The sequence below is a fragment of the Phasianus colchicus genome, chromosome 13, assembly GCF_987193195.1.
Source record: "Phasianus colchicus chromosome 13, bPhaCol1.hap1.1, whole genome shotgun sequence".
Lineage (NCBI taxonomy): Eukaryota > Metazoa > Chordata > Aves > Galliformes > Phasianidae > Phasianus > Phasianus colchicus.
The window spans coordinates 19,106,166-19,127,142 of record NC_143448.1 but is presented as its reverse complement, the minus strand read 5'-3'; the positions used below and the strand labels follow the sequence as shown (position 1 = coordinate 19,127,142).

The following is a 20,977-nucleotide window of genomic DNA, read 5'->3' as shown; positions in this document are numbered from 1 at the left end:
CGGGGAGGGGGGGGGGAGTCCCACCCTACGCCCTCTGCCTGCCTCTCAGGCTTCCTCTTCTGCAACTATTTAACCGCCGTCCCATCGTGTCCGGTACAGCCGGGCCATGGAGCGCCTGGAGGTAACGGAGACCTTTGCCGGCATCGCGCTGCCTGGGCACCTCCACACTGCAGAGTCCCTGCAGTTCGCCACCAGCTTCCCCTTCCGTGACACCGATGTGGTCATCGTCACCTACCCCAAGTCGGGTAAGTGGCACCGGGTGGGGAGGGGACAGGGATGGGATGGAATGGGGCTCTCTGACACTCAGCCATTGCTGCCAATGGGCCCCGGCACTGCCTGCGTGGCCAGGAGCTGGGCCAGCCCTACGCAAACACCATCCCCTCCCAGCACAGCCCCACAGCTGGGGGTCCCGGCCCCACACCATGCAGGAGGGGATGGCCACTCCACACCCTCCCCTGCTACAGCCCGGCCACAATCCCACCCCCAGCCCGGAGCAATGGGTGGGGGCTCAAAGGGGCAGTGCTCCTGTACTGCACTGCCTGTCCAGCTGTGCCCCGTGCCACGTAGCACCGTGATGTGTTATTGCACACAATGCCCTGCTGCGCTGATCTGTGCCGTGGTGCACTGCAGTGTGTGCCAAGTGACACTGCTGTGCAGAGCCGTGCAGTGATAAGTCAAGCCACACAGTGCTGTATCATGCTGTGCCATACCAGGCTGTGCTATGCCATGCTATGTGGTGCCATAACATGCCATCCTGTCCCAATCTGTTTTATACCATGCTATGCCATGCTATGCTGTGCCATATCAAGCTGTGCCACGCCATACCACGCTGTGCCATACGTTGTGATGCCATGCCATGCCGTACCTTGCCGTGCCATGCTATGCTGTGCCATGCTGTGCCATGCTGTGCTGTATCAAGCAATGCCATGCCGTGCCACTCTGTGCCATATTGTTCCATACCATGCAGCGTCACGCCATGTTGCACCAAGCCGTGCTGTGCCATGCCATGCCGTGCCGTGCCGCGGTGCCCCGTGCAGGGTGGGGGTGCCCTGACGGCAACCTCCCCAGGCACCACGTGGATGCAGGAGATCCTGACACTGCTGTACAGTGGTGGGGACGCGCAGCCAGCCAAGACCATCCCCAACTGGGAGCGGGCGCCCTGGCTGGAGCAGATCCACTTCCGCAGCTCGCTGCGGGACGCAGCCATGCACCGCCTCATCACCAGCCACCTGCCTGCCCGCGTGCTGGGCCCCCGGCTGCAGGGCAGCAAGGCCAAGGTGAGGGGTCCCCCAGCTGAGGGTCTGTGGGTGCACCCAATGGCTGTGGGTAAGTCAGCTCGCGGGGCAGCTGAGCCTGGGAAAACCTGAGTCCGTGTTCCCCCCCATCAGGTGATCTACGTGGCCAGGAACCCCAAGGATGTGGTGGTCTCCTATTACCACTTCCACCGCCTGGCCAAGTTCCTGCCTGACCCTGTTTCCTTTGATGCCTTCCTCCAGCAGTTCCTGGAGGGCAAAGGTAAGGGCTGGGGAGATGTGAGGGCCGTGCTGGGGGCAGCTGCTGGCCCCCGTCACCTGCTTCATCCCCTCAGTGCACTACGGCTCGTGGTTTGAGCATGTCAAGGGCTGGCTGGGCCAGCGGCAGCTGCTCGACATCATCTACATCACCTACGAGGAGCTGCACGAGGTGAGCCCCATATCCCTGCATCCCCCATCCCCACATCCCCCATCCCCATCTCACCTGCCATGCCCAGGACCTGCGTGGCACAGCGCAGCGGCTCAGCGCATTCCTGGGCGTCACGCCGGAGCCGCAGACGCTGTTGGCACTGGAGCAGCACTGCAGCTTCGCAGCCATGCGGGACAACGCCATGGCCAACTACACCCTGATCCCCCGCGAGATCATGGACCACAGCCAGGGCCGCTTCATGCGCAAAGGTGAGAGCGGTGCATGGGGCAACGCCGCGGGCACGGCGGTGCTCCTCGAGGGCGGTGCCAGCGCTGCCGTCCTGCAGGCGTGGTGGGCGACTGGCGCTCCCACTTCTCACCGCCGCAAAACGCCCTCTTTGACCGCGTGTACCACGAGGAGATGCGCGACGCCGAGCTGAGCGCCCACTGGGCCATGGTGTGAGGGATGGGCAGCCCGCACAGCGCACAGCGCACGTCCCTGGGATGTGGAGCAGCGGCTCCGTGCCCCACGGCGGAGCGGTTCCCGGCTGAGCGCCGCCGCCGCCGTCCCCAAGGCTGCCGTCCCCTGGTGGCCGTGACCGCCCGACCCCTCTCTTCCTGCAGCGCGGCGGGGAGCGCGGCCCCGCTTGGGAAAGAATAAATATTTATTGCCATTCTCAGGCCGGCACTGTGTTCCCAGGGTGGGGGCTGTGCTCTGGCGCCGGGAAGTGCCGGCGTTATCGGGGTGGGGGCCCATCATCCCAGGGCACTGTCCGGGTGTGGCCGTGGCAGGGCGGTCGGGACATCCTATAGCATGACTGTGGAACTCCATCCCAGCGCATTCCCGCATCTCCTGCACTGCCCTCGTGCCCTGCAGCACCGCCTGCCCCATCCCCGGCTGCCTGCCAGCAGCAGCCTTACAAAGAGATCATAAAGAGATAGTGAACCCCATCACCTGAACATCGATTAGTGGCAGCGCACACCCCACACCCACGGAGGGACACAGCCCTGGCGGGGGGGGGGGGGTCTCAGCCCTCCCTGCCCGTACCAAGGGCCGAACACAGCCGCAGCCCCAATGGGTTTCTATGGCAACGTCCGTTATCTGGCTTGATTGGAATGAATCAGGCGCTATAAATATGATGGATTGGGCACCGTGCTCTGCCCATTGCCAGTAGCATCCCCACACCCAACAGTGCTGCTCTGGGACAGGGACGCAGCCACAGCATGCGGGCACGGCTGCAAGGACAAGCCCCGTGCCATCACCCTGCCAGGGAACAGCACAGCCCCAGTGGGGACACATGGGGCAGGGCTTGGGGCACACAGCAGTGGCACTGTGCATAGAACAGGGCTTGCAGCACACGGCATGTGGCACACAGCACATGGCAAATAGCACATGGCAAATAGCACATGGCACATTGTGCATGGCAAATAGCACATGGCACGCAGCACATTGCGCATGGCAAACAGTGCAGGGCAAAACAGCACATCAGCACAACGCATGGCACACAGCAGCACTCAGCAGGCAGCCCATGGCATGGCACAAGGCCCAGCACACAGCACATGGCATGGCACGCAGCATGCGGCGCAGCACTCAGCACCTTGGCACAGGGTACGTGGCACACACAAGGCACACAACATGGCACAGCACCAAGAACAGCCAGCACAGCACACGGCACGTGGCACACGGCACAGGCATCGTGCAGGAGGGCACCTCTCCCTGCCTCCATGCCCTGGATTTTCATGCTGCAGAGGCAGCACGGTGGGGCAGCAGCAGCACAACTTGAAAGCAAAAAAGTACAGCAGCTACAAAGCGCTGCTGCCTCTCCTCTCATTCAGCAGCCGGTGGCTTTCAAGTGACAAATCCCTGCTAATGAGAGACGTGGCCAGGTGCTGGGCAGCTGGGAGCCGCTTTCAGTTTTTGTTCCCTTCCATCGCTGCCTTCCTGCTACAGAATGAAGCTGTACCCACGGGTAGGGCACCAGAGCGGAGCAGTGGGCTGCATCCCCCCATCCCCACACCCCACATGGTGCCAGTGGTTGGGGATTCTGTGTGATGCAGCAGCACTCCATGGGTCCCCGTGCCCAGAGAGCAAATGGCAGAGGGAAAGGGCAGCTTGCTTTATTGGCCCAAGGATGGGTTTGTCATGCAGCCTCAAAACAACAAGGAGACAGACAAGCACAGAGCACAGGAACCACGGGGACAGCAGGGAATGGAGTTGGAACATGGGGGGCTGGGGACTCAGCCACCCCCAAATAATGTGGCACAGCATCCCGCAGCAACACTGGGGCTGTCCTCGTCCCCATACAGGCACACTCACTGGGGCGAGCCCAGGCTGGAGTCAGGGGTGTGGGGCTGGGGGCAGCGCGGAGGGAAGGCCTTGTAGCTGTAGTACTCCACCACCTGTTTGGGCACCTCGGCCAGCACGCACTTGGCCAGCGCCGTCGGGGACGCCTGCGGGATGGGGTGGGATGGGTGAGCCGGGGGTCGATGGCACCCAACACAGGGGGCACAGGGTGGGGGATAGGAGAGCTGGAGGACCCACTCACGTTCTTGAAGTCACGGAAGGGGACAAATTGGACGATGTCACGCAGCACGGGCTCACCCCGGGGGGAGCGCAGGATGCCGTCGTCACCATCCAGGATCTGCATGTCGGTGAAGTCAGCATTGCCCACCCCCACGATGATGATGGACATGGGCAGGTAGGAGGCACGGACGATGGCCTCCCTGGTGTCCGCCATGTCTGTCACCACACCATCCGTCAGGATCAGCAGGATGAAGTATTGCTGGGGACAAAGGGACATCAGGGACACCCCCTGTGCCATGCATCCCATGCACGTGGGGGAAATGTGCGCACAGGGCCGTACCGATGCCTCCTTGGTGCGCTCCTCATCGGCTGCCACGCGGGCCACCTTAGTGATGATGGGGGCCACGTTGGTGGGGCCATACAGCTGGATTTTGGGCAGGCAACTCTGGTAGGACTCCACCACACCCTGAATGCCTGTGGAGATGTGGGGTGAGGGGGTGCCAGCACGGCTGGGGTGCGTGGGGACGGCATTGGGCACCAATGGGGCTGCACTCACCCTCGCACTCGTCGTTGTCAGGATTAAAGTTGATGGCGAAGTCATGGGAGACCTGAGAGGGCAGAGGGGCAAAGGCAGCTGGGGGAAACAGTGGGCACATCCCAGGGGTCCCAGTGCATCCCAGGGGCCCCAACCCCATACCTCGTACTTGGGGGGGATCCGCGCACCAAAGCCCAGAGCAGAGAACTTCTTGTCGCTGCAAGGGAAGGGGTGTGTAGGGCCCCAGCTTGGTGGATGGCAGCACTGAGGGGTGCCACCTGGCTGTCCTGCCCTCACGGTGGCCATCGCTGCAGTGTCCCAGCCCTGGGTTGCCCCCACCTGTCATAGTCCTGGCAGATCTCGCCCACCGCCACAAGCGCCTTGAGGTACTCGTTGGGCTGGTAGGGGTTGATGTAGTGCAGGGAGCAGCTGTTGCGGGGATCCCCGTTGGAGGCTGTGAAGTCGATGGCCACCTGGTGCAGGGGGTGTCGGTGAGGTCCCCGGTGCCCCCTGAGCAGCTGTCCCAGCACCATGATGTGGCCCCCCCCTGATGGAGCAGTGCTCACCGTGAAGTGGATCTGGCAGCCGCCCATGATGTAGTCCAGGAAGGAGTAGACCCTGTGGATCTGTCAGACCGACCCACGTCAGCTACTGGTGCCCCAGCAGCAGCCTGGCACAGCATAGCTCAGCACGACATGCGAGCACTCACCTTCAGGTCCAGCAGCACCACGATCCCCGAGTTCTTGTAGTTGCGCTTCTTGATTTTGTACTTGGGGTTCATGCACTCCCACTGCACCTGCAGCATGCGGCACCCGCGCTGCCCGGGTTCAGCCCCACAGCCCCCAGCCCCACTGTGCTGCAGCCCCACAGCTCCCAGCCCTGTACCCCAGCCCTGGCAGATGGCTGCAGTCCCATCTATCCCTTCCCCAAAGAGAAACCAGTGGAGAATCTGGGAGGAGCCTCCTGGAACAGGGCCTGATGGCAAGCCCAAAGGCTGTGCCGCAGCCCTGCTGGCCACGTCCCCATGTCCCCACCTTGTTCTCTCCCATTGCCTTCTGCATCTCCTCGAAGGTGGTGAAGAACTCTCCGATAAAGTCATGCTTTCCCCGTGAGTCGTAGTCCCACACGACGCACTGTAGGGACACAGGTCAGCACTGCCCAGCTGTGTGCCCCCATCACCCCCACACCCACCCAGGGATGGGGTCCCATCGCCCTTCCTCACCCTCAGCTTCCTCTTCTCCTCACAGCTGCAGAGGGAGTTCAGAGAGACCTTGAAGGGCTCCCAGATGGGGCTCAGGTTGTTCTTCACCACCTGGGGGCAGGAGGGCTCATCAAGGCCAGCCACCTATAGGGTGGCCATGGGATGGAGCCAGCCAGCCTCACCTCAGTGCGGTACACCAGCTGCTCACTGCTATCATCGTCGATGCGGTAGATCTCCAGGAAGGGGTCAGACTTGCTGAAAAGGTCCTGGAGAAGAGAGGATGGGGCCAGGTGGAGCAGAGGATTTCAACCATCCCATCCATTTATCCAATGCATCCCATCTGTTCCATCTCAACCCATCCAACCCGTCCTGTCTCATCCGGCCCATCTCATCTCATCCAGCCCATCCCACCCTATCCGCTCTGCTCACAGGCTGCTCACCTTGTCATCCAGCTTCTTCGCCCTAAAGGCCAGCTCCACGTAGCCATTGTTCCCCGAGATCTCCTCAGAGATGACCTGCCAGGACACCCAACCACAGGGAGCTTGGTGTTATTCCCCCGCCATCCTCCCCTCCCCATCCCATGTCCCATTTTGGTGTCACCACGCACCCAGCCCAGCATCACTCACCGTGATGGTGGATTTCCCCGCAAACTTCCCATATTTGAGGAACAGCGGCTTCGTCACCCGTTTCTGTGCCACAATCTGCCAAACAGGATGGGCTCAGTGCGGACGCAGCCTGCAGGTGATGGGGACCAGCACGGTGGGGGCTCACCTGTCCCACAGTGCACTCCATGCCCCCCAGGAAATCATCATCATGTGTGCCCACGCCGGCCTGCCCATGGCTGTCGTACACCTCAAAGCGCAGCTTCTGCACCTCCTCAAAGTAGTAATCCACCGTGAAGATCTTGGCAAATACAGGGTTCAGGTTGCTCTTGATGACCTCGCTGCGGTCCACCTGCGGGGCACAGGGTCACAGCAGCCTGGCGCCAGTGTTTGGGACCCAGCATGGTGGGGGAGAGACTGCACGGCCACCAGCCCTTCAAACGGTTCTGCAGAACCTCCAGAAAGCACTTCTAATAAGCTGGGACTTGCTCAGTAGAGGCAATTATGGTCCACTCTCCTGTCAGTGAAATTCAGCCTTCAATTGGCTCAAGTGCACGACGTTGGGGCTGTGAGGCACGGGGCTGGAGGCAGCTCAGGGCTGGAGCCACACAGGTGGAGCTGCCTGGAGCTGGGGGTATGGGCACAGGGACTGTAGGAACGCAGGGACAGTGGGATGTGGTGGTACAGGGATGCAGGAACATGGGGACACAGGGTATGAACAAGGTGACACACGGATGTAGAGTCAAAGGAACACAGGGATGCAGGAACAAAGGAAGCAGGGACACCAGGGAGCTGCTGGATGGACCATTAATTTGTGCACAAGCGTTTCTCTGCTCGCACTGATCCTGTGGCTAAAGCACACCACTGCAGCACCATACCCGATATGGGAGCAAGGGGTGTCCCTGAGTGCCAGCACTGGGTCCTGGGGCAATGCGCTCTGCAGGGCAAACCCCATATCAGTGGGGCTGCAGCCAAGGGGATGCTTGTGCTCTGGAGCATCCTTTGGTTGGACCCAGAGAGCTGGCAGCAGGAGAGGGGCTCGGCACCAGTGGGCCTGCACCTTGCATGTGGGGCTGCATCCCATTGAGGGACCCCCACTACTTGCTTTGGCTCCAGCTCATAGAGTCAGTTATATGCAGAGGGATTTAATGCTAAATCTGCTGGCTGAGCAGCTCTGATTAGTGAGCGTGGAACCACTGGAGCCAGCCAAGAGCTGTGCTGGGAGGCAGCCACAGGAAGGAACCAAGCACCCCATGACCCACTGGGACCCACGCACTGTGAGCACCCTATTCTTGTGTGCCGCCACAGCCGCTGAGCTCCAGGAGGTTCGCTCCAAGCCAAAGCCCTGTGCTGCCCCAGCATCCCCCAGTGCCCTGCCACGGGGCTGTGCCCTGCACCTTGCTCCCCACGTCCTTCACCCCACCCTGAGCCCTGCACATTGCACCCAGCTCCGTGCCCCGCACCTCAAGCCTGGCTCCCATCCCACAGACACCGCACCCACCTCAGCTCCATCCCTACCCCAATCCCCATCCCACCACCCCGCCCTGCCTACCTCCACCCATTGGCCCTGGGACTGCATGAGCAGCAGGACGCAGGGGTCCGACTTGTTGAGGGTGTCACGGTCCAGGAGGTGCCTGCAGCTCACCCTCAGCTCCACCTTGGAGAGGACGGCCAGCGATGCCTGCGAGGACGGCTCGGGTGCTTCGCCCATGGTGGCTGCGGCACGGGGGGCAGCCGGACGCGATGGGGGGCAGGCGGCTCCGTGGGACAGAGGCATGAGGGGTACAGGGTGGCCCTACAGCCTCGCTGTCAGTGCATGGGGCAGCTGCTTGTCATGCCCAGGGCATAAGGCCCTGCGGTGCTGGGTGTCGGGATGGAGCCTGTGTGCCGGTGGGTGCTGCTGGGGGCTTGGCCACTGGGGCAGGGTGGGTGTTGGGGAGCCCACAGACTCTCTTTGAAGCGAAGTGGCTGGTCCCAGTGGTCCCGTGGAACCCTGCAAGGTGTCAGGACACCATGGGGTGAAGCAGAGTTGGCCACATTTAACTGTCACCGCGCAGAACTGGTGGCATGCTGGGGTGATGGGGGAATTCTGCCCCGCTGGGGACACAGCCACTCTTCACCTGGATGCTGGCAGGGCTCAGCCTGGTGATGCAGCGTCGGCTCTGCCACCCCATCCCCACCCCATCCTCATTCTATTCTCACCGTATCTCCTCCATCCCCATCCCTTTCCCCATCCCCACTACCCCTAGTTGCAGCACCCAGGCTCTACCCATGCCAGGAGCCCATCCCATGCCAGGAGCCACTGCCACCCAGTTGAAGTTTCCCCACGGAGTCACATAGGGCCATGCCCTGCCCGGCACGCAGCTCACACGCCTGGCTCTGCTGGGCACCATCCCCTCCCCAGCATCCCAACACAGCCACGCATCCCTCGGTGAAGGGATCCCGGTGCCCCCAGCCCACCCCACCCAGCCCCCTACCTGTGTGCCGGGGCTCGGTGCGCTGCTGGACGAGGGCTGGGGCCAGTGTGTGCCAGCCGGAGCCGCGTGCCAGCCGGAGCTGCGCCGCTGCCACCTCCACACAACTGACTCAAGCTGCAATTCGGGAGCGGAGCCCTAAGAGGGAGACTACAATCTCCGTTAACCACCTCGCTGCCGGCACCAGAGCACAGACCGCCCGCGGGCACCGAGGCTGCCAGGGGTCCCCGGTACAGCCAGCAGCACCATGGCCTGTGCCACAGCTTCGGCATCAACCCCACCTCCTCCCCTGCCCAGCACTGCTCTCACCCCACACACCCCATAGTCCATCACTACTCCCCACGGGGTGCCCAAGGCCCATCCCTATCCCATGTAGCCCCATCCCCCTGCGTTTCCCCCCTAACAGCCACCCCAACTGCAGGGACAGACAGAGGTGTCCCAGTGGTGCCTGGCCACGAGGTGCCACAGCCCCACGTCCCCCTGGTCTGGGGCCCCCCCACACCCCACACATCCCCCCGGCACTGCAGCTCCATCAGTGCAGCTTTATGAAGGGGATATAATTAGCCCATATTCAGAGGGGATTAAAATGCAGAGAGGGCTAACGAGCGGGAGGGCACCGCGGGGCCCTGGGCTGCAGGAGCTAATCCCACACTGCCTGGCAGAAGTAGGCCACCCTCCTTCCTTCCAGCAGCTCAGCACCCTGGGATCACCAGCACCCGAGCGCATCGCCGCTGCCATTCCCAAATTTGCCGTCACACAGCTAACGAATCGATGGCTCAATCACGCGACTGGCAGCCATGCTGCAGCACGGCCCAGAACTGCTTAGCCAGCCCGGGGCTCCCCGGAGCGGGAAGGAGCCCATGGCACCGTGACTGTGCCTGGTCAGCCCAGAGGGACGCGGCTGGCACAGCCCCCAGGAGCTGGGCAGAGCCCCAGGGCGGCCCTTCATCCAGCGAGGACTGGGCTCGTTATCACAGCCACTGGGGCACTGCTCTTAAGAAACTCCTTAAAGGCCCAGGGGATCAGCACCAGGATCAGGACCGCAACAGGGAGCATCCATGCAGCACCCGTGTCACCGTGCGGTGCTGGGACCCTGCTCCACCCAGCGGCAAGCAGCAGCAAGCACAGCCCCGAGCTGTCCCCACATCTCACCAACATCCAGAAGTGGGGACCCGCACCCGAGTGATGCCACAGCCACTCCAGCCCCCTGCAATCACCTCGGGACAGTGGGGTGGGAGGAAGGCAGGCCCGCCTGTGCTGGGACATCCTCAGCGTTCTCCTTCGTAGTCCCCACGCTGGCTTGTGCTGAGCACACCACACCTACAACAGCACCAAGATGTGATTTCACACTCACCCTGGAAGGCAGAGCCAACAGAGCTGTCCAGCTGCACAGCACCGGGCCGTGGCTCAGGGATTCACACACTGCTCAACAAAGTCAGATGAAGTCCACGCTGCGTCCCTGAAGACAAAGCAAACCACCCTACCTGAACAGAGCTGCACACGGAGGTGTTTGCTTCCCTTGCTGCTGAGGAAGGTTGGAGTCTCACTCAGCACAGAGAACAAGATTTCCTACGCCTGCACAGCTCCCCACGCTGTGCCCCCCCCCCCACAGCAACACACCACAGGTATCCACACAGCAGGCAGGCCAAGCTCCAGGGCAGCAACACCCTGCACAGCGCCCCTCACAAGACACCACACAGCGCTCTATTTCCATATTTTTTTATTGACAGTTCTGGTGAGAACAGTTCATTTCTTCTTCTCCACGTCCTGCTCTGCTGCTTCTTTGGCACGTTTTGCACGAATCCCAAAGAGACGAGCGTTTGCCCGGGCCATGCGCAGGCTGGCAAAGGCCTTGAAGTTCTTCTCCTCCTCTGAGATAACACGGGCCTTCTCCCGTTTGAAAACCTAGTGGGAGAGAGAGCCCGACAGTCAGACTATACATCAGAGGCTGCCAAAGAGACAGCGTTTAAGGCTTAACACAATTAATCTCGTTATATTTCTACCACCGGCTCCAAGATGCTGCTAAGAATACAAAATTTGTGCAATCCCCAGGCCCTGCCCTTATCATCACTCCACCAGGCACCTCATTTCCACCAGTTTCTCATTTGCCAGTGCACGTCAGCAGACGAGCAGAAAATACCAGGAAAAAAAACCAACACACAAACAAACACAAAACGAGATGTGAGTCAGGTTTGTGGCGCACAGCAACGACATCTTCCAGCATCAGAGCTCAGCAGCGGCCTGGTGACCTGAGGCTGTCACACAAGGCTGCACCACAGACACAAAGAGGCGCCCCTGCCCACAGCACAGCAGACAGGAGGTGCCTGAGGTTGTCACCCCACATCCTCACAGCACTCTTGTGGGGAGCTGCTCTGTGACATCCCACAAAGAACAAGATTCAGGGTCACACTTACGTTCCTGATCGGCATAACCGGTCCGGACAGCTGAGTAGCCATCTTGAGTTCCTCAGGCTGCAAAACAAGAGAGAAAAAAAACCATTTCAGGAACAGAAACGTAACATCTCTCATCGCAGTACCTCGATGAACCAAGTGCCTGGTACACAGGCTTCCAGCTTCAAGAACACTCAACCATTCTGACCAGAGATTTAACAGCAACGGTAACCAATTCAGCACTTCTCTCATGCAGCTGTACTTGGCACGGAGGTGCTGCAACCAACAAAGCACACCTTCCTGGCCATCAATCTGCCCACCCCAGCCAGGGGAGCCGTAGCCTTTCAGGAGTTCTGCCAACTGGAAAAGTGTTGTTGTCCCCTGGGCCATTTTTAGTCTGCCTGCTCAGCGCTCTCTTCAGCAATTCCTTCCACAGCCAATTCCAGCTTCTGGTGTGAGAGTGGCAGTGGCAAAAATGAATAAATCAGCTATCTGAAGCTTCAAGTAAATAAATTTGAAACACGGTTCCAGAGAAAAGTATCTTTATCTACTGATATCAGAAACAGATTGCAGCAGACAACCTGAAAGCTGCGCTGAATTTACTAAGTTACAGGTTTGTGTTGCTAGCCAATTTCAAACTAGAATAGAATGTGTTTGGCAAAGATTTTGCGTGCTACCCACAGCAATTTGGAAAAAATCCACCTTCTGCATAGGCACCCAAGGCTCAGAAGGAGTTCTGACTTCATAATCCTCATGTCCACACTTCCACCAGTCCCACAAGTCACACCACAGAGCAGCACCCCCCTGAGTTACTAAGCTGACACACGCAGCACAACATCCACATCCAACCTGGCTGTGTAAGATGTCAGACCCTCCCTTTCCTGCTCTGGGAAGCAGCCCAAATGAGCTCCAGCCCTGCAGGCAGCACTGTGGAAAAGCAGCTCAGGGCAGACGACTCTGCAGAAGATTGAAGGTAGCTGGAACACACCACCTCGTTCCATTACTTGCACCTCCCCGTGGGAAGCATGCATTTTTAACAAGAACAGCCAAGAACATGAGAAAAGCCAACTCTACTCTGATCTGGGTGAGATTTTAACGAAAACCATTTCTGTACGTCAACAGCAACAACCTTCTAGAGATTTCCTCTAATCCCTCCTTTCACTGAACCACTCAGCTGAGAAATTCCTTGCCTTCCCCACCCTTTCCATACAGTTATTACCGCAGCAGAGCAGACACCTCAGCCAGCCTTTTTGTTCTGACACTTCAGCCTCATAAACTATAATTGAGCAGGCCAAAACAGAGCAGCTCCATGTCTGAGCTGCACCTCCAGCAGCACAGCAGCCCCCAGCCCAGAAGCAGTGCTGCACTCCTGGCAGCCCCAGCCAGCTGACAGCACAGACACCACCAGAAAGCCCAGCTCCACCCATCCCAGCCCTGTGGGCAGTCACCAACTGTATCTGTGCACAGAACCAACATGCCCTCCTCCTACGGCTCTGTGTTACTACAAGTATTCAAGAACACAGCCTGGGCACCAGGAGAACAGGCTGAGGGCCAAACCTCTGCAGAAGTGAGCAGAAATAGGCCCTGTCACACGTTTCTAACAGGCAGGTACTTACAGAGCTGTCTCCTTTCTTAGGTGCAGATGGCTTCCTTGGGAAGAGGATAAGCTTGGAGCGATACTCCTTCAGCCGCTGCACGTTGGCCTGCAGGGACTCTGTAGATTTGTTTCTTCGCCTGGGATCCACGGAGATCCCAATGGTCCGAGCAAACCTTTTGTTAATGCCAGCCAGCTAAAGAGAGAGCACAGAGGCAGCAGTTAGCAGTGTGCTGCTGGGGGTCAGCAGGAAGGAGCTGATCAAGAGACAAGCCTTTAACAGCATCACACAGATGGATTTCCTGAGCTGGGTGTTCAGGCTCTGATACACACCATATAAAGCTATGAAGTCAGCACAAAGATAACTGTGGTTCACAGAATATTGAAAGCTCCACTAAAGAAATAATTTGGTAATGCTTCTAAGCAAGTAACAGCCTCGTGTCCTGTTTAAATGCATACAGCCTCATGCTGTTTTATGCTGGAATCAACATTACCCGAAATTAAAGAAAAGCAAAGTAACGAGGAATTTGGCATTGAAAGGACAACTTTATTGCTTGCATGCACTAATCTCACTGCTGTATTTTTATTAGATTCTGAACAGGACACAAGGGAAGCCACAGCCAGGGATGCAGGCTGCCAGCAGTGCCCAACATTTAGTGCTGCAATCTAAGACCAGCAGCTCCCTGGAGCACCAGGGCAAGGAGCACAGGACACATTTTAAAGCAAGGTGAGGGTGCTGGAGACCTTAAGGTGGTCACAAGCTGCTCATTACACACCTTTTATTTAAAGTGAAGTTCTGGAGCCTCAATTCAAGCTCTGCCTAAATCTTATTTTAAACAAACTGTAGTACCTGACAGCCCAACCACAGACACAGCAATATTTACTCTTCAGATCAACCTTTCACTGACATACACCATTCCTTCCCCACCCCACAGCTGCTGAATGCACGCAGATGCTGACACTGCAGCACAGTGCTGAACTCAACTATCACTTATATGGAAAAGAAGAGAGCAGGACAACCCAACTCAAGATCCACGGTGAGTTTTATCAGCCAGGATGGGCTCTCCATACTTACTTTAAGCTCTTCTAGGCTGAAGCCTCTGCCAGCACGAACTTTTTTGTGGTATCTGACAGTCGGGCACCTCACAATGGGCCGGATGGGCCCAGCCACGGGGCGAGGTGCGATGCGACGAGCCTTTGCCTGGCGGGCCTTCCTCCTGCAGCGTGGGGAGCAGCGGTCAGAAAGAGGTATTGCTGCCAGAGACAGCACTCAGCTCGCTGTGCTCCCCTGCAGGGCAGCGTCTGCCATGCGGGGTTCGCTCGAAAACAACCGGGACATCGAGTGAACAGCTCGGACAGACCAACGTCGGCTTTGCAGAGCTGCCGCAGCCATCAGATAGACAAGGGTTCAAGGGAATCATCAATGCAGTACAGCGATTCCGGAGACTTCTCATCACCTGACTGCGGCCGGACCAACCCCTGAGGGCCCCGTCCCAGCTGCGCGCCCCGCGGCGACACCAGCGCCCTTCCGAGCAACGCACGGCCCGGCGGCACTCACCTACGGATCTTGCGGGCAGGCTGGTTGAACCACGTGGCCACTCGTCGCTGCCAGTCCTTATGGAAGTGCGGCTTCAGGATCATGCCATTGCGGCTGGGCGCCATGGCTGCTCGGGCCTGCGGACACGGGCAGGGCTAGAGGCGGCCGCCGGGGCTGCAGGTCCCGGTACCCGAGAAGGCCCGGCGCAAGCCGAGCCCCAGCCCCCGCCAGAGCCGCCCTCGGGGCCCGGCCCCAGCCCCCCGAGCCGCCCCGGGACCGGCGCGGGGCTCCGAGCGGCCCCCGAGCGCTGCCGGGCCCGGCGCGGCTCCCGGCGGGCGGATGGCGGCGGATGCCGCCCACCCCAACCGCGGCGGAGCCGCCACTCACCTCCCGCCACGGAAAATGGCCGACCGGAAAAGGAAGCGGCGGCGCGGCGCACGCCGGAAGTGTGGTGGCAGTGGCCAATAGGAAAGGCCGTACGTACGGCCCAATGAGAACGACGGTTCCGGAAACGTCTGGAAGCGGCTTCACCGCACCCAAAATAAAGATGGCGTCGAATTTAAAGGGCCCGCGCTCAGCGGACTGCACCGCCCACCCACGCTGGCGAGAGGGCAGCGGGCTCGGTGCTCCTTCCCCGGCTCCCGCAGGGGTGCGGGCACGCTGCTGGCTGCCTCCTTACTACCCTCTACCACAGCCCCATCTCTAACATGCTCAAAGCAGCACCCGTGCAGCGGTGGGACCGAGGTCAGGGAGCACCGAACCTTTGCAGAGGTTGGATCCTGCTGCAGCCTCAGCCTGGGAGGGCAGCGTACCGCTAGATGGCACGGGCAGCGCTGCGCACCGCGCACCCTGCAGGGGCGAGGCTCGGCAGCAGCAGCACGGTCACAGACTTGAATCCTCGTGTCAAAGGGTTTATTGTGGCAGCTCGGCATTCAGCCATTCTGTTTGACAAACAAAACAAAACATTTTCCACCTGTTGCTGGACAAACAAATTGAAAGAATGAACTACCTGTAAGGAAACAAAGAAGTCTGAAAGAAAAAAAAAACCAACATAGGCAATAGCATCCCCAGCTGAGAAAATCATTTCTGCCCAAGAACAGGGCAGCGTCCCCACCTTGGGCATGAGACCCGGCAGGGCCAGGTCGACAGCACAGCTCCGGGGCACCCAGGTGAGCCGTGCAGGTCAACCTCCTCCCCACTCCCAAGGGGGCTCAGCTCCAATCTGACTCCAAGATAAAGGCCTGAGGGCTGGGAATTGAAAGCTGAGGTCTTTCGGGTCACAGTCAGTTCTCATGGAATAACTCCAGATAAGAATCCTTCCTGAAGGGGCCTTACCCAGCCAGAGCACAACAAGCATCAATAATCACTCTGATGCTTTCCCTGGTGAACAGCAGTCAACCATTTTATCACAGAGTGTTTTGCAACTGCCATGAGGACAGAGACAGCAGAAATGCCAAGTTTGTGCAGATGCACCCAGGAAGCACATCTGCATTTGAGTTAACTGAGCATACCTCTATACCTACAAACAAGCAGCACTGCTCAGCAGTCTGCCAACACACACTGCAGCCATTCCCTGCAGTGCTGGTTCCTAACATCACACCATCAGCTTATGCTGGGTTATGAACACGGGTTCCCTCACTCTCTGCTTCTGAAACCTTGCCATAAAAATCAAATAGAAGCTACTGATCAGGGAAAAGAAAGCCCACGTCCTACACAACTCCACAGCTGTAACAAGCACATATTCTACAAACACAGTAGCACATTCAAGATAATTAATTCTAGCAAAGTTTGTTTTCCTATTTTATGTTCAGCAGCAGAGATGACCAAAGCTGCATAACAACTACAGCACTGTACCCAGCACAGTCCTGCTGCCTTTCACTGTGCTGACCATTCTGGTGCTGAGGAGAACAGCAGTGCACTCCTGCACACACAGCACACAAGGACTCCACACCATCCTTCACCCTTAAGAAGGTACACACTGCTCGTGTAAACACGTTCTTTGCAGCAAATTAGACTCATCCAACTCCTAATCACTAATATCCTGCTGAGAATCAATTTCAAAATCTTAAGTTCTCCTCCCTGCAGGTTAAAGCTTGTGTTACAACTTAGCCATTCCTTTAATTTCAGGGAAGTAGCATCACAGAGAAGCTCTGCTCTTTATTTTTGATTTCAGAGCTGAGAAGAGAAAGGGTTTGTGTTCCAAAGAAGCTTCTAAAGTCCTCCCGTTCTGCATCAGGAATGGGCTTCACACTGGCCTCAGGCGTGGTTCTTCCTCCTCCTCATGGTTTGGTGGCTGCTGGGGCATTTCTTCATCTCTAGTGTCTTGCTTGTCTCTCTCTGCTTGAAGCCAGCTCTGTGGAGCTATCATTTTCTTTGGCCCATAGGGTGGAGGCCCAATCAAAGCTTCAATGTCATCATAATTTATCACTTCTTTCTCCAGTAGGGCATTAGACAGCTAGAAAGAGTAAATAAGGCATAATGAGGCACAGAGGTTTGAAAACAGTCTCTCTGAATTGATCTGAACTCACCCTACCAGCTCAACTTGGACCTCAACATCTGGACACAGCACGTGCTGGAGCCCATGAGGAGCAGACCCCAGCTACCACACCACAGATAGCGTGACCTGGACGCCTGCTGGAGCAGAACAAAGCTCTCCAGGCAGCTGGCACCTTTCACAAGAGTGTTTTTTGCCAGAAACGCTCAGTATGACTGGAATCAATAAAGTATCCTCCAGGGAATGATTTGGCGAGTCAGAACACCAGGGACAATTAGAGAAGTGCCCTTTTTGCCACTGTCACTGCACCTGTGGCCTTGCCTAAGATGCCACAGTAACAGGAATTGAGACTGGAGCCAGACTCATACTCCTCTGTACATAAATAACATGACAGAGAGATAACAAAGAGCTGTTTTGTTCCTGCAGGCATGGGCTGAAGGTCATTAGAAAGTCCTCCCCAGAAAGTTAAATTCCATGGTCCCTCTGCCAGTAGAAGGACCACGCTTGAGCAGCAGGTGGCCCTCAAACATGGAACTGCTCAATTCTGCTGACAAGATGTGACACACTGACCTGGCAAATGCAACGCTCTGTAGATATTTTGGCTTAACTTAAAAGTTTTTCCTGTGAAGAGCCTCTAGCAAACATCTGATTGTTGTTAAATGAAAGCATCAGAACAGAGGACGCCAGCAGAGAGGAGAGCCCCCAACAATGCCTGCCTTCAGAGCGCTGCTGGGGCACTGCCCTGGGGACAGAACTGTGATATGGGCAACAGCAGGGTGCCGAAGCAAGCAAATTCTGGCCACCTTATTATGCACAAGGAGACCTGCTGGTGAGTAGATGGAGGTGGCTGTTCTTCTGTTGTCATTTAAAAAGAGATCCTGAAAGAGAACTGACTGGCTAGGAGACTCTTCAGACACAAAGCAGAGGAGACAAAGCTTACTTCTGCAATAAGGCCTCCTTGATATATTGGGTATCAAGGAGATAGCAGGTGAAAATTGCCTGGAGGTACCCAGACAGCATCAGCCAGCACCAGTCTACCAATTCAGCAGTCCCAACACAAACCCCAGAATCCCCATTACAAGGCATTCTAGGACCACAGAGACACTGCAACAACCAAGCTACAGAGCATAGAAAGAATCAAGGCCAAACCCAACATCAAAGGAACTCCACATAACTCCAACTTACTGTTTGCAGCTTATCTCTGTTGTCCAGTAGGAGTTGTTCTGTGCGTCTGTAGGCCTGAGCCACCAGTACTTTTGCTTCCTAGAAGATAATAAGAGAGATCTGTACTGCAAGTGGACAAACAAGGAGGAGAGACCTTCACAGCAGAACCTTTCCCTCCCTGATTATCTGTCCTCAGTTCCATAACTATGCTCCCCCTCAGCTCTATCTCCTTCAAGTTATTCCTTCTCCCCACTCTGCAAAGCATTTCTCCCCCTCTCCAGAAGTCACATTTGTACTTCCCACCTCCCAGAAGCTCTCCAGGGTCTTGTCCACAAAAGAATCAGGACTGCAGTTTTCACACTGCAATGCATAAAACAGACTGTATTTCACAACCACTCACTGCAGCTCCAGGCAGGGCTGAACTCACAGCTGGATGTGACTTCGTCTGCTCTTAATGCTTCACTGAACAGTCCTTATATACAGAACAGTACCAGGCTAACAGAGTATCTTAGTGCTCAGTTGTTGAATTTTACTACTTAATGGCTAAATGAAAAAAAAAAGCAAAGCATTTGGGTACAAATTTCTCACAATTTTCAGTGAGCAACAGAAAGTGAAGAACAAAGAGGAACAGGTGACCAGAAGCAGCCTTACATGGTCCATCATCTGCTGAAGGCCCTGGCTGAAAGGGCGCCGGCCAATTCCAACTGTGCTTTCCCCATCTGGAAAGGAGATCTGCCCGATGCTGGGCACCATCCCATACTGCTTCACCATGGAGTAGGCTATCTTGGTCACCCTCTTCAGGTCATCCTGTGCTCCTGGGTGAGACAGACAGAAGGAAGGTGCAGCAGTTTTGAGATGAGAGCAAGAGGTGGACGTCCAGCACAAACACACATTCTACCAGTTATGAGATCAGAGGACCTGCAGGAATCTGTGCAGGTGAACACTTTACCTCACTGTGTGCACTGCAAGACCTGTGCAGGGCAACGAGTGACATGCTGGTAGCTAGCTCATATGGACTGCTTACCTGCCACTGCTTTGCTCTTATCCTATTTAGCTATAAATGGATGGAACTAAGGCACAGAAAGCCCCAGGCTTTTCCACCAGTCAAAAGTCTTACTGTATAATTGCATCTGTAGCCTTAGACTCTGGGACAAGTCTGAGACTACACAGTTGGAACCCACAATGAGAGGCCTTCATGCTCACAAACCCAAGTCCAAGATCAAAATAAGCACTGTGAAATTTCTCCTTCCCACTCCCAAGGGTGGGAACCTCCGTTTCACATTACTCTTGGATAGAGCAACAAGTACAAAGTTCAGGCTCCTGGCACAACCTCTCCTTGCTTGTGTCAGGGTCTGTCCCCTCACCTGTGGTGACTTTGTTAAAGGTGATGGCTTCGGACACTCTCCCTCCAAGCGCCATACACATCCTCTCGAGCAGCTGCTCCCTGGTGAAGAGGTACTGCTCTCTTGGAAGGATCTGAGCAAATCCAAGCGCTGCATTCGTCCGAGGGGCTATGGAAACCTGCAAAACAGAGCAGCTCCATCAGTTTGGAGAACAAAAGAGCTCTCAACTACAGCAGCAGCAAATGCAATGAGGTCTGCCCTCCCAGGGATGTTTGTTAAAAGCAGTGGGGCTTGCTCACTAACTTACACAGGCACGAACTGCAGTTGCCATTCCCATACTGAAGGCTCTGCCTTCACAACTGCAGAGAAGCTTTCCTCACTTTTAGAACAAGAAATAAAAAGGAAGTTACCCTAAACAGCAAGCCAGTGAAATCTTGAGACTTAAGAGTGGCTTTGAAGGATGTAAGTCAATTGGAGTTTGACTAACCGTGTTCCAAAACTGTGGGGACTACCTAACAAACATACAGGATGTCTTCAGAAAAATAAGACCCAATTCCCTCATCCATTAAGCGCAGCCACATTTTGTTGGAGAGTAATTAACAACAGTTCAGCTTATACAATAGGTCATTCAGAGTGAATTTGCTGCTGGTGGTGGGCCAAGAAACTGTCATTCTTGTCATTTCCACCCTTCCACCTCTCCCCTGTGTCAGGGCTCTTTGAGGAGACGTGCATGGGACAGAACACACCCTGGGGTGCCAAAGGGGGGCCCTTCCTTACAGAGAAGGGCTTCAGGCAGACAAACTCCTAAGCGTGCCAATCTGAATAACACATCTCTTTCGATTAGTATCAGAGCAGTTTCTCCAATGGCCTGACTGGTAGCTGCAACATGCTGGCAAACCACAGCAGGGAAGGAGATCACGCACGCACACATGCACACAGAGCAGCGCTTTGTGCTTGGAGCAAGTGCATGAACTGAGCAGCAGCACCAGAAGATTCAGTTGCTTCAGATGTGCCCAGCAACTGGGTAACCAGCAAACACTGGGAGTGCTTTACAGTCAGTTTTTAAATACCAGAGTTCCCCTGTGGCTGATTAATCAGCTTTGCACCACCGCTATCATCACTGGTACCCGTTTTTCAAGACAGTGTTTTTGCTGTACAGATTGCTGTAGTATTCACAGCTCCAAGTTCATGAAGATAACCAGAGTAACAGAGTAGAATGAAACACAATAAAATAATCAGCACGCCTTGGGCAGCAGCAGCCCAAAAACACTCTCTTCCCACTCAACAACACACATTGTGACACAGCAGCTGGTGCCAGGGTTACCTTCATCACTGCCTCTGTGTGCTCCAGCAGCCAGCCAACCAACGCGTGGCCCGACTCGTGAAATGCCACCACCTTCCTCTCTTCAGGTGACAAGATTTTATTTCTTTTGGCAGTGCCTATCAAAACACAGGCAA

At 56.6% G+C, this 20,977-nt stretch overlaps 4 protein-coding genes and 1 non-coding gene across 8 annotated transcripts in view; 1 reads left to right on the top strand and 4 right to left on the bottom strand.

The window, feature by feature from the left end:
• The first annotated feature begins 57 nt into the window (after positions 1–57).
• LOC116244045 (sulfotransferase 2B1-like) lies at positions 58–2,339 on the top strand. 3 transcript variants are annotated; one of them, XM_031615567.2, is made up of 6 exons: positions 58–245; positions 1,069–1,277; positions 1,389–1,515; positions 1,589–1,683; positions 1,811–1,931; positions 2,009–2,339. In XM_031615567.2, exons 1-6 carry the CDS (start codon positions 107–109, stop codon positions 2,122–2,124), a joined length of 807 nt encoding a protein of 268 aa, XP_031471427.1. In that variant the 5' UTR covers positions 58–106; the 3' UTR covers positions 2,125–2,339. The 3 variants fall into 3 exon arrangements, with proteins under 3 accessions (XP_031471427.1, XP_031471426.2, XP_031471428.2); XM_031615566.2 differs by having other exon boundaries at positions 59–245; positions 1,751–1,931; XM_031615568.2 differs by having other exon boundaries at positions 104–245; positions 968–1,277; positions 1,751–1,931.
• A 1,412-nt stretch (positions 2,340–3,751) lies between these two features.
• Positions 3,752–9,159, bottom strand: CPNE7 (copine 7). Its single transcript, XM_090149493.1, has 16 exons — positions 9,001–9,159; positions 8,076–8,516; positions 6,693–6,875; positions 6,548–6,622; positions 6,362–6,436; positions 6,104–6,187; positions 5,943–6,032; positions 5,755–5,853; positions 5,430–5,516; positions 5,287–5,346; positions 5,060–5,193; positions 4,883–4,937; positions 4,742–4,793; positions 4,526–4,659; positions 4,208–4,444; positions 3,752–4,112 (listed from the first exon to the last, which is right to left on the bottom strand). The coding sequence occupies exons 2-16, from the start codon at positions 8,298–8,300 to the stop codon at positions 3,975–3,977; spliced, it is 1,728 nt and encodes a 575-aa protein (XP_090005619.1). The 5' UTR covers positions 8,301–8,516; positions 9,001–9,159; the 3' UTR covers positions 3,752–3,974.
• A 1,541-nt stretch (positions 9,160–10,700) lies between these two features.
• RPL13 (ribosomal protein L13) lies at positions 10,701–15,026 on the bottom strand. Its single transcript, XM_031615519.2, has 6 exons — positions 14,906–15,026; positions 14,540–14,655; positions 14,057–14,198; positions 13,004–13,177; positions 11,412–11,468; positions 10,701–10,902 (listed from the first exon to the last, which is right to left on the bottom strand). The coding sequence occupies exons 2-6, from the start codon at positions 14,641–14,643 to the stop codon at positions 10,744–10,746; spliced, it is 636 nt and encodes a 211-aa protein (XP_031471379.1). The 5' UTR covers positions 14,644–14,655; positions 14,906–15,026; the 3' UTR covers positions 10,701–10,743.
• LOC116244068 (small nucleolar RNA MBII-202) lies at positions 14,356–14,437 on the bottom strand. Its single transcript, XR_004170105.1, has one exon. It is a non-coding gene; the product is annotated as a small nucleolar RNA MBII-202 (small nucleolar RNA).
• An 867-nt stretch (positions 15,027–15,893) lies between the features above and the next one.
• The window catches only part of SPG7 (SPG7 matrix AAA peptidase subunit, paraplegin), a 30,772-nt gene continuing 25,688 nt past the window's right edge, over positions 15,894–20,977 (bottom strand). For both annotated transcript variants that reach the window (XM_031615518.2, XM_031615517.2), the window contains exons 13-17: positions 20,844–20,959; positions 19,541–19,697; positions 18,828–18,991; positions 18,198–18,275; positions 15,894–16,973 (exon numbers count right to left, since the gene is read on the bottom strand). In XM_031615518.2, the coding sequence (XP_031471378.1) occupies positions 16,764–16,973; positions 18,198–18,275; positions 18,828–18,991; positions 19,541–19,697; positions 20,844–20,959 (725 nt within the window). In that variant the 3' untranslated portion in view covers positions 15,894–16,763. The remainder of the gene's footprint in view (positions 16,974–18,197; positions 18,276–18,827; positions 18,992–19,540; positions 19,698–20,843; positions 20,960–20,977) is intronic.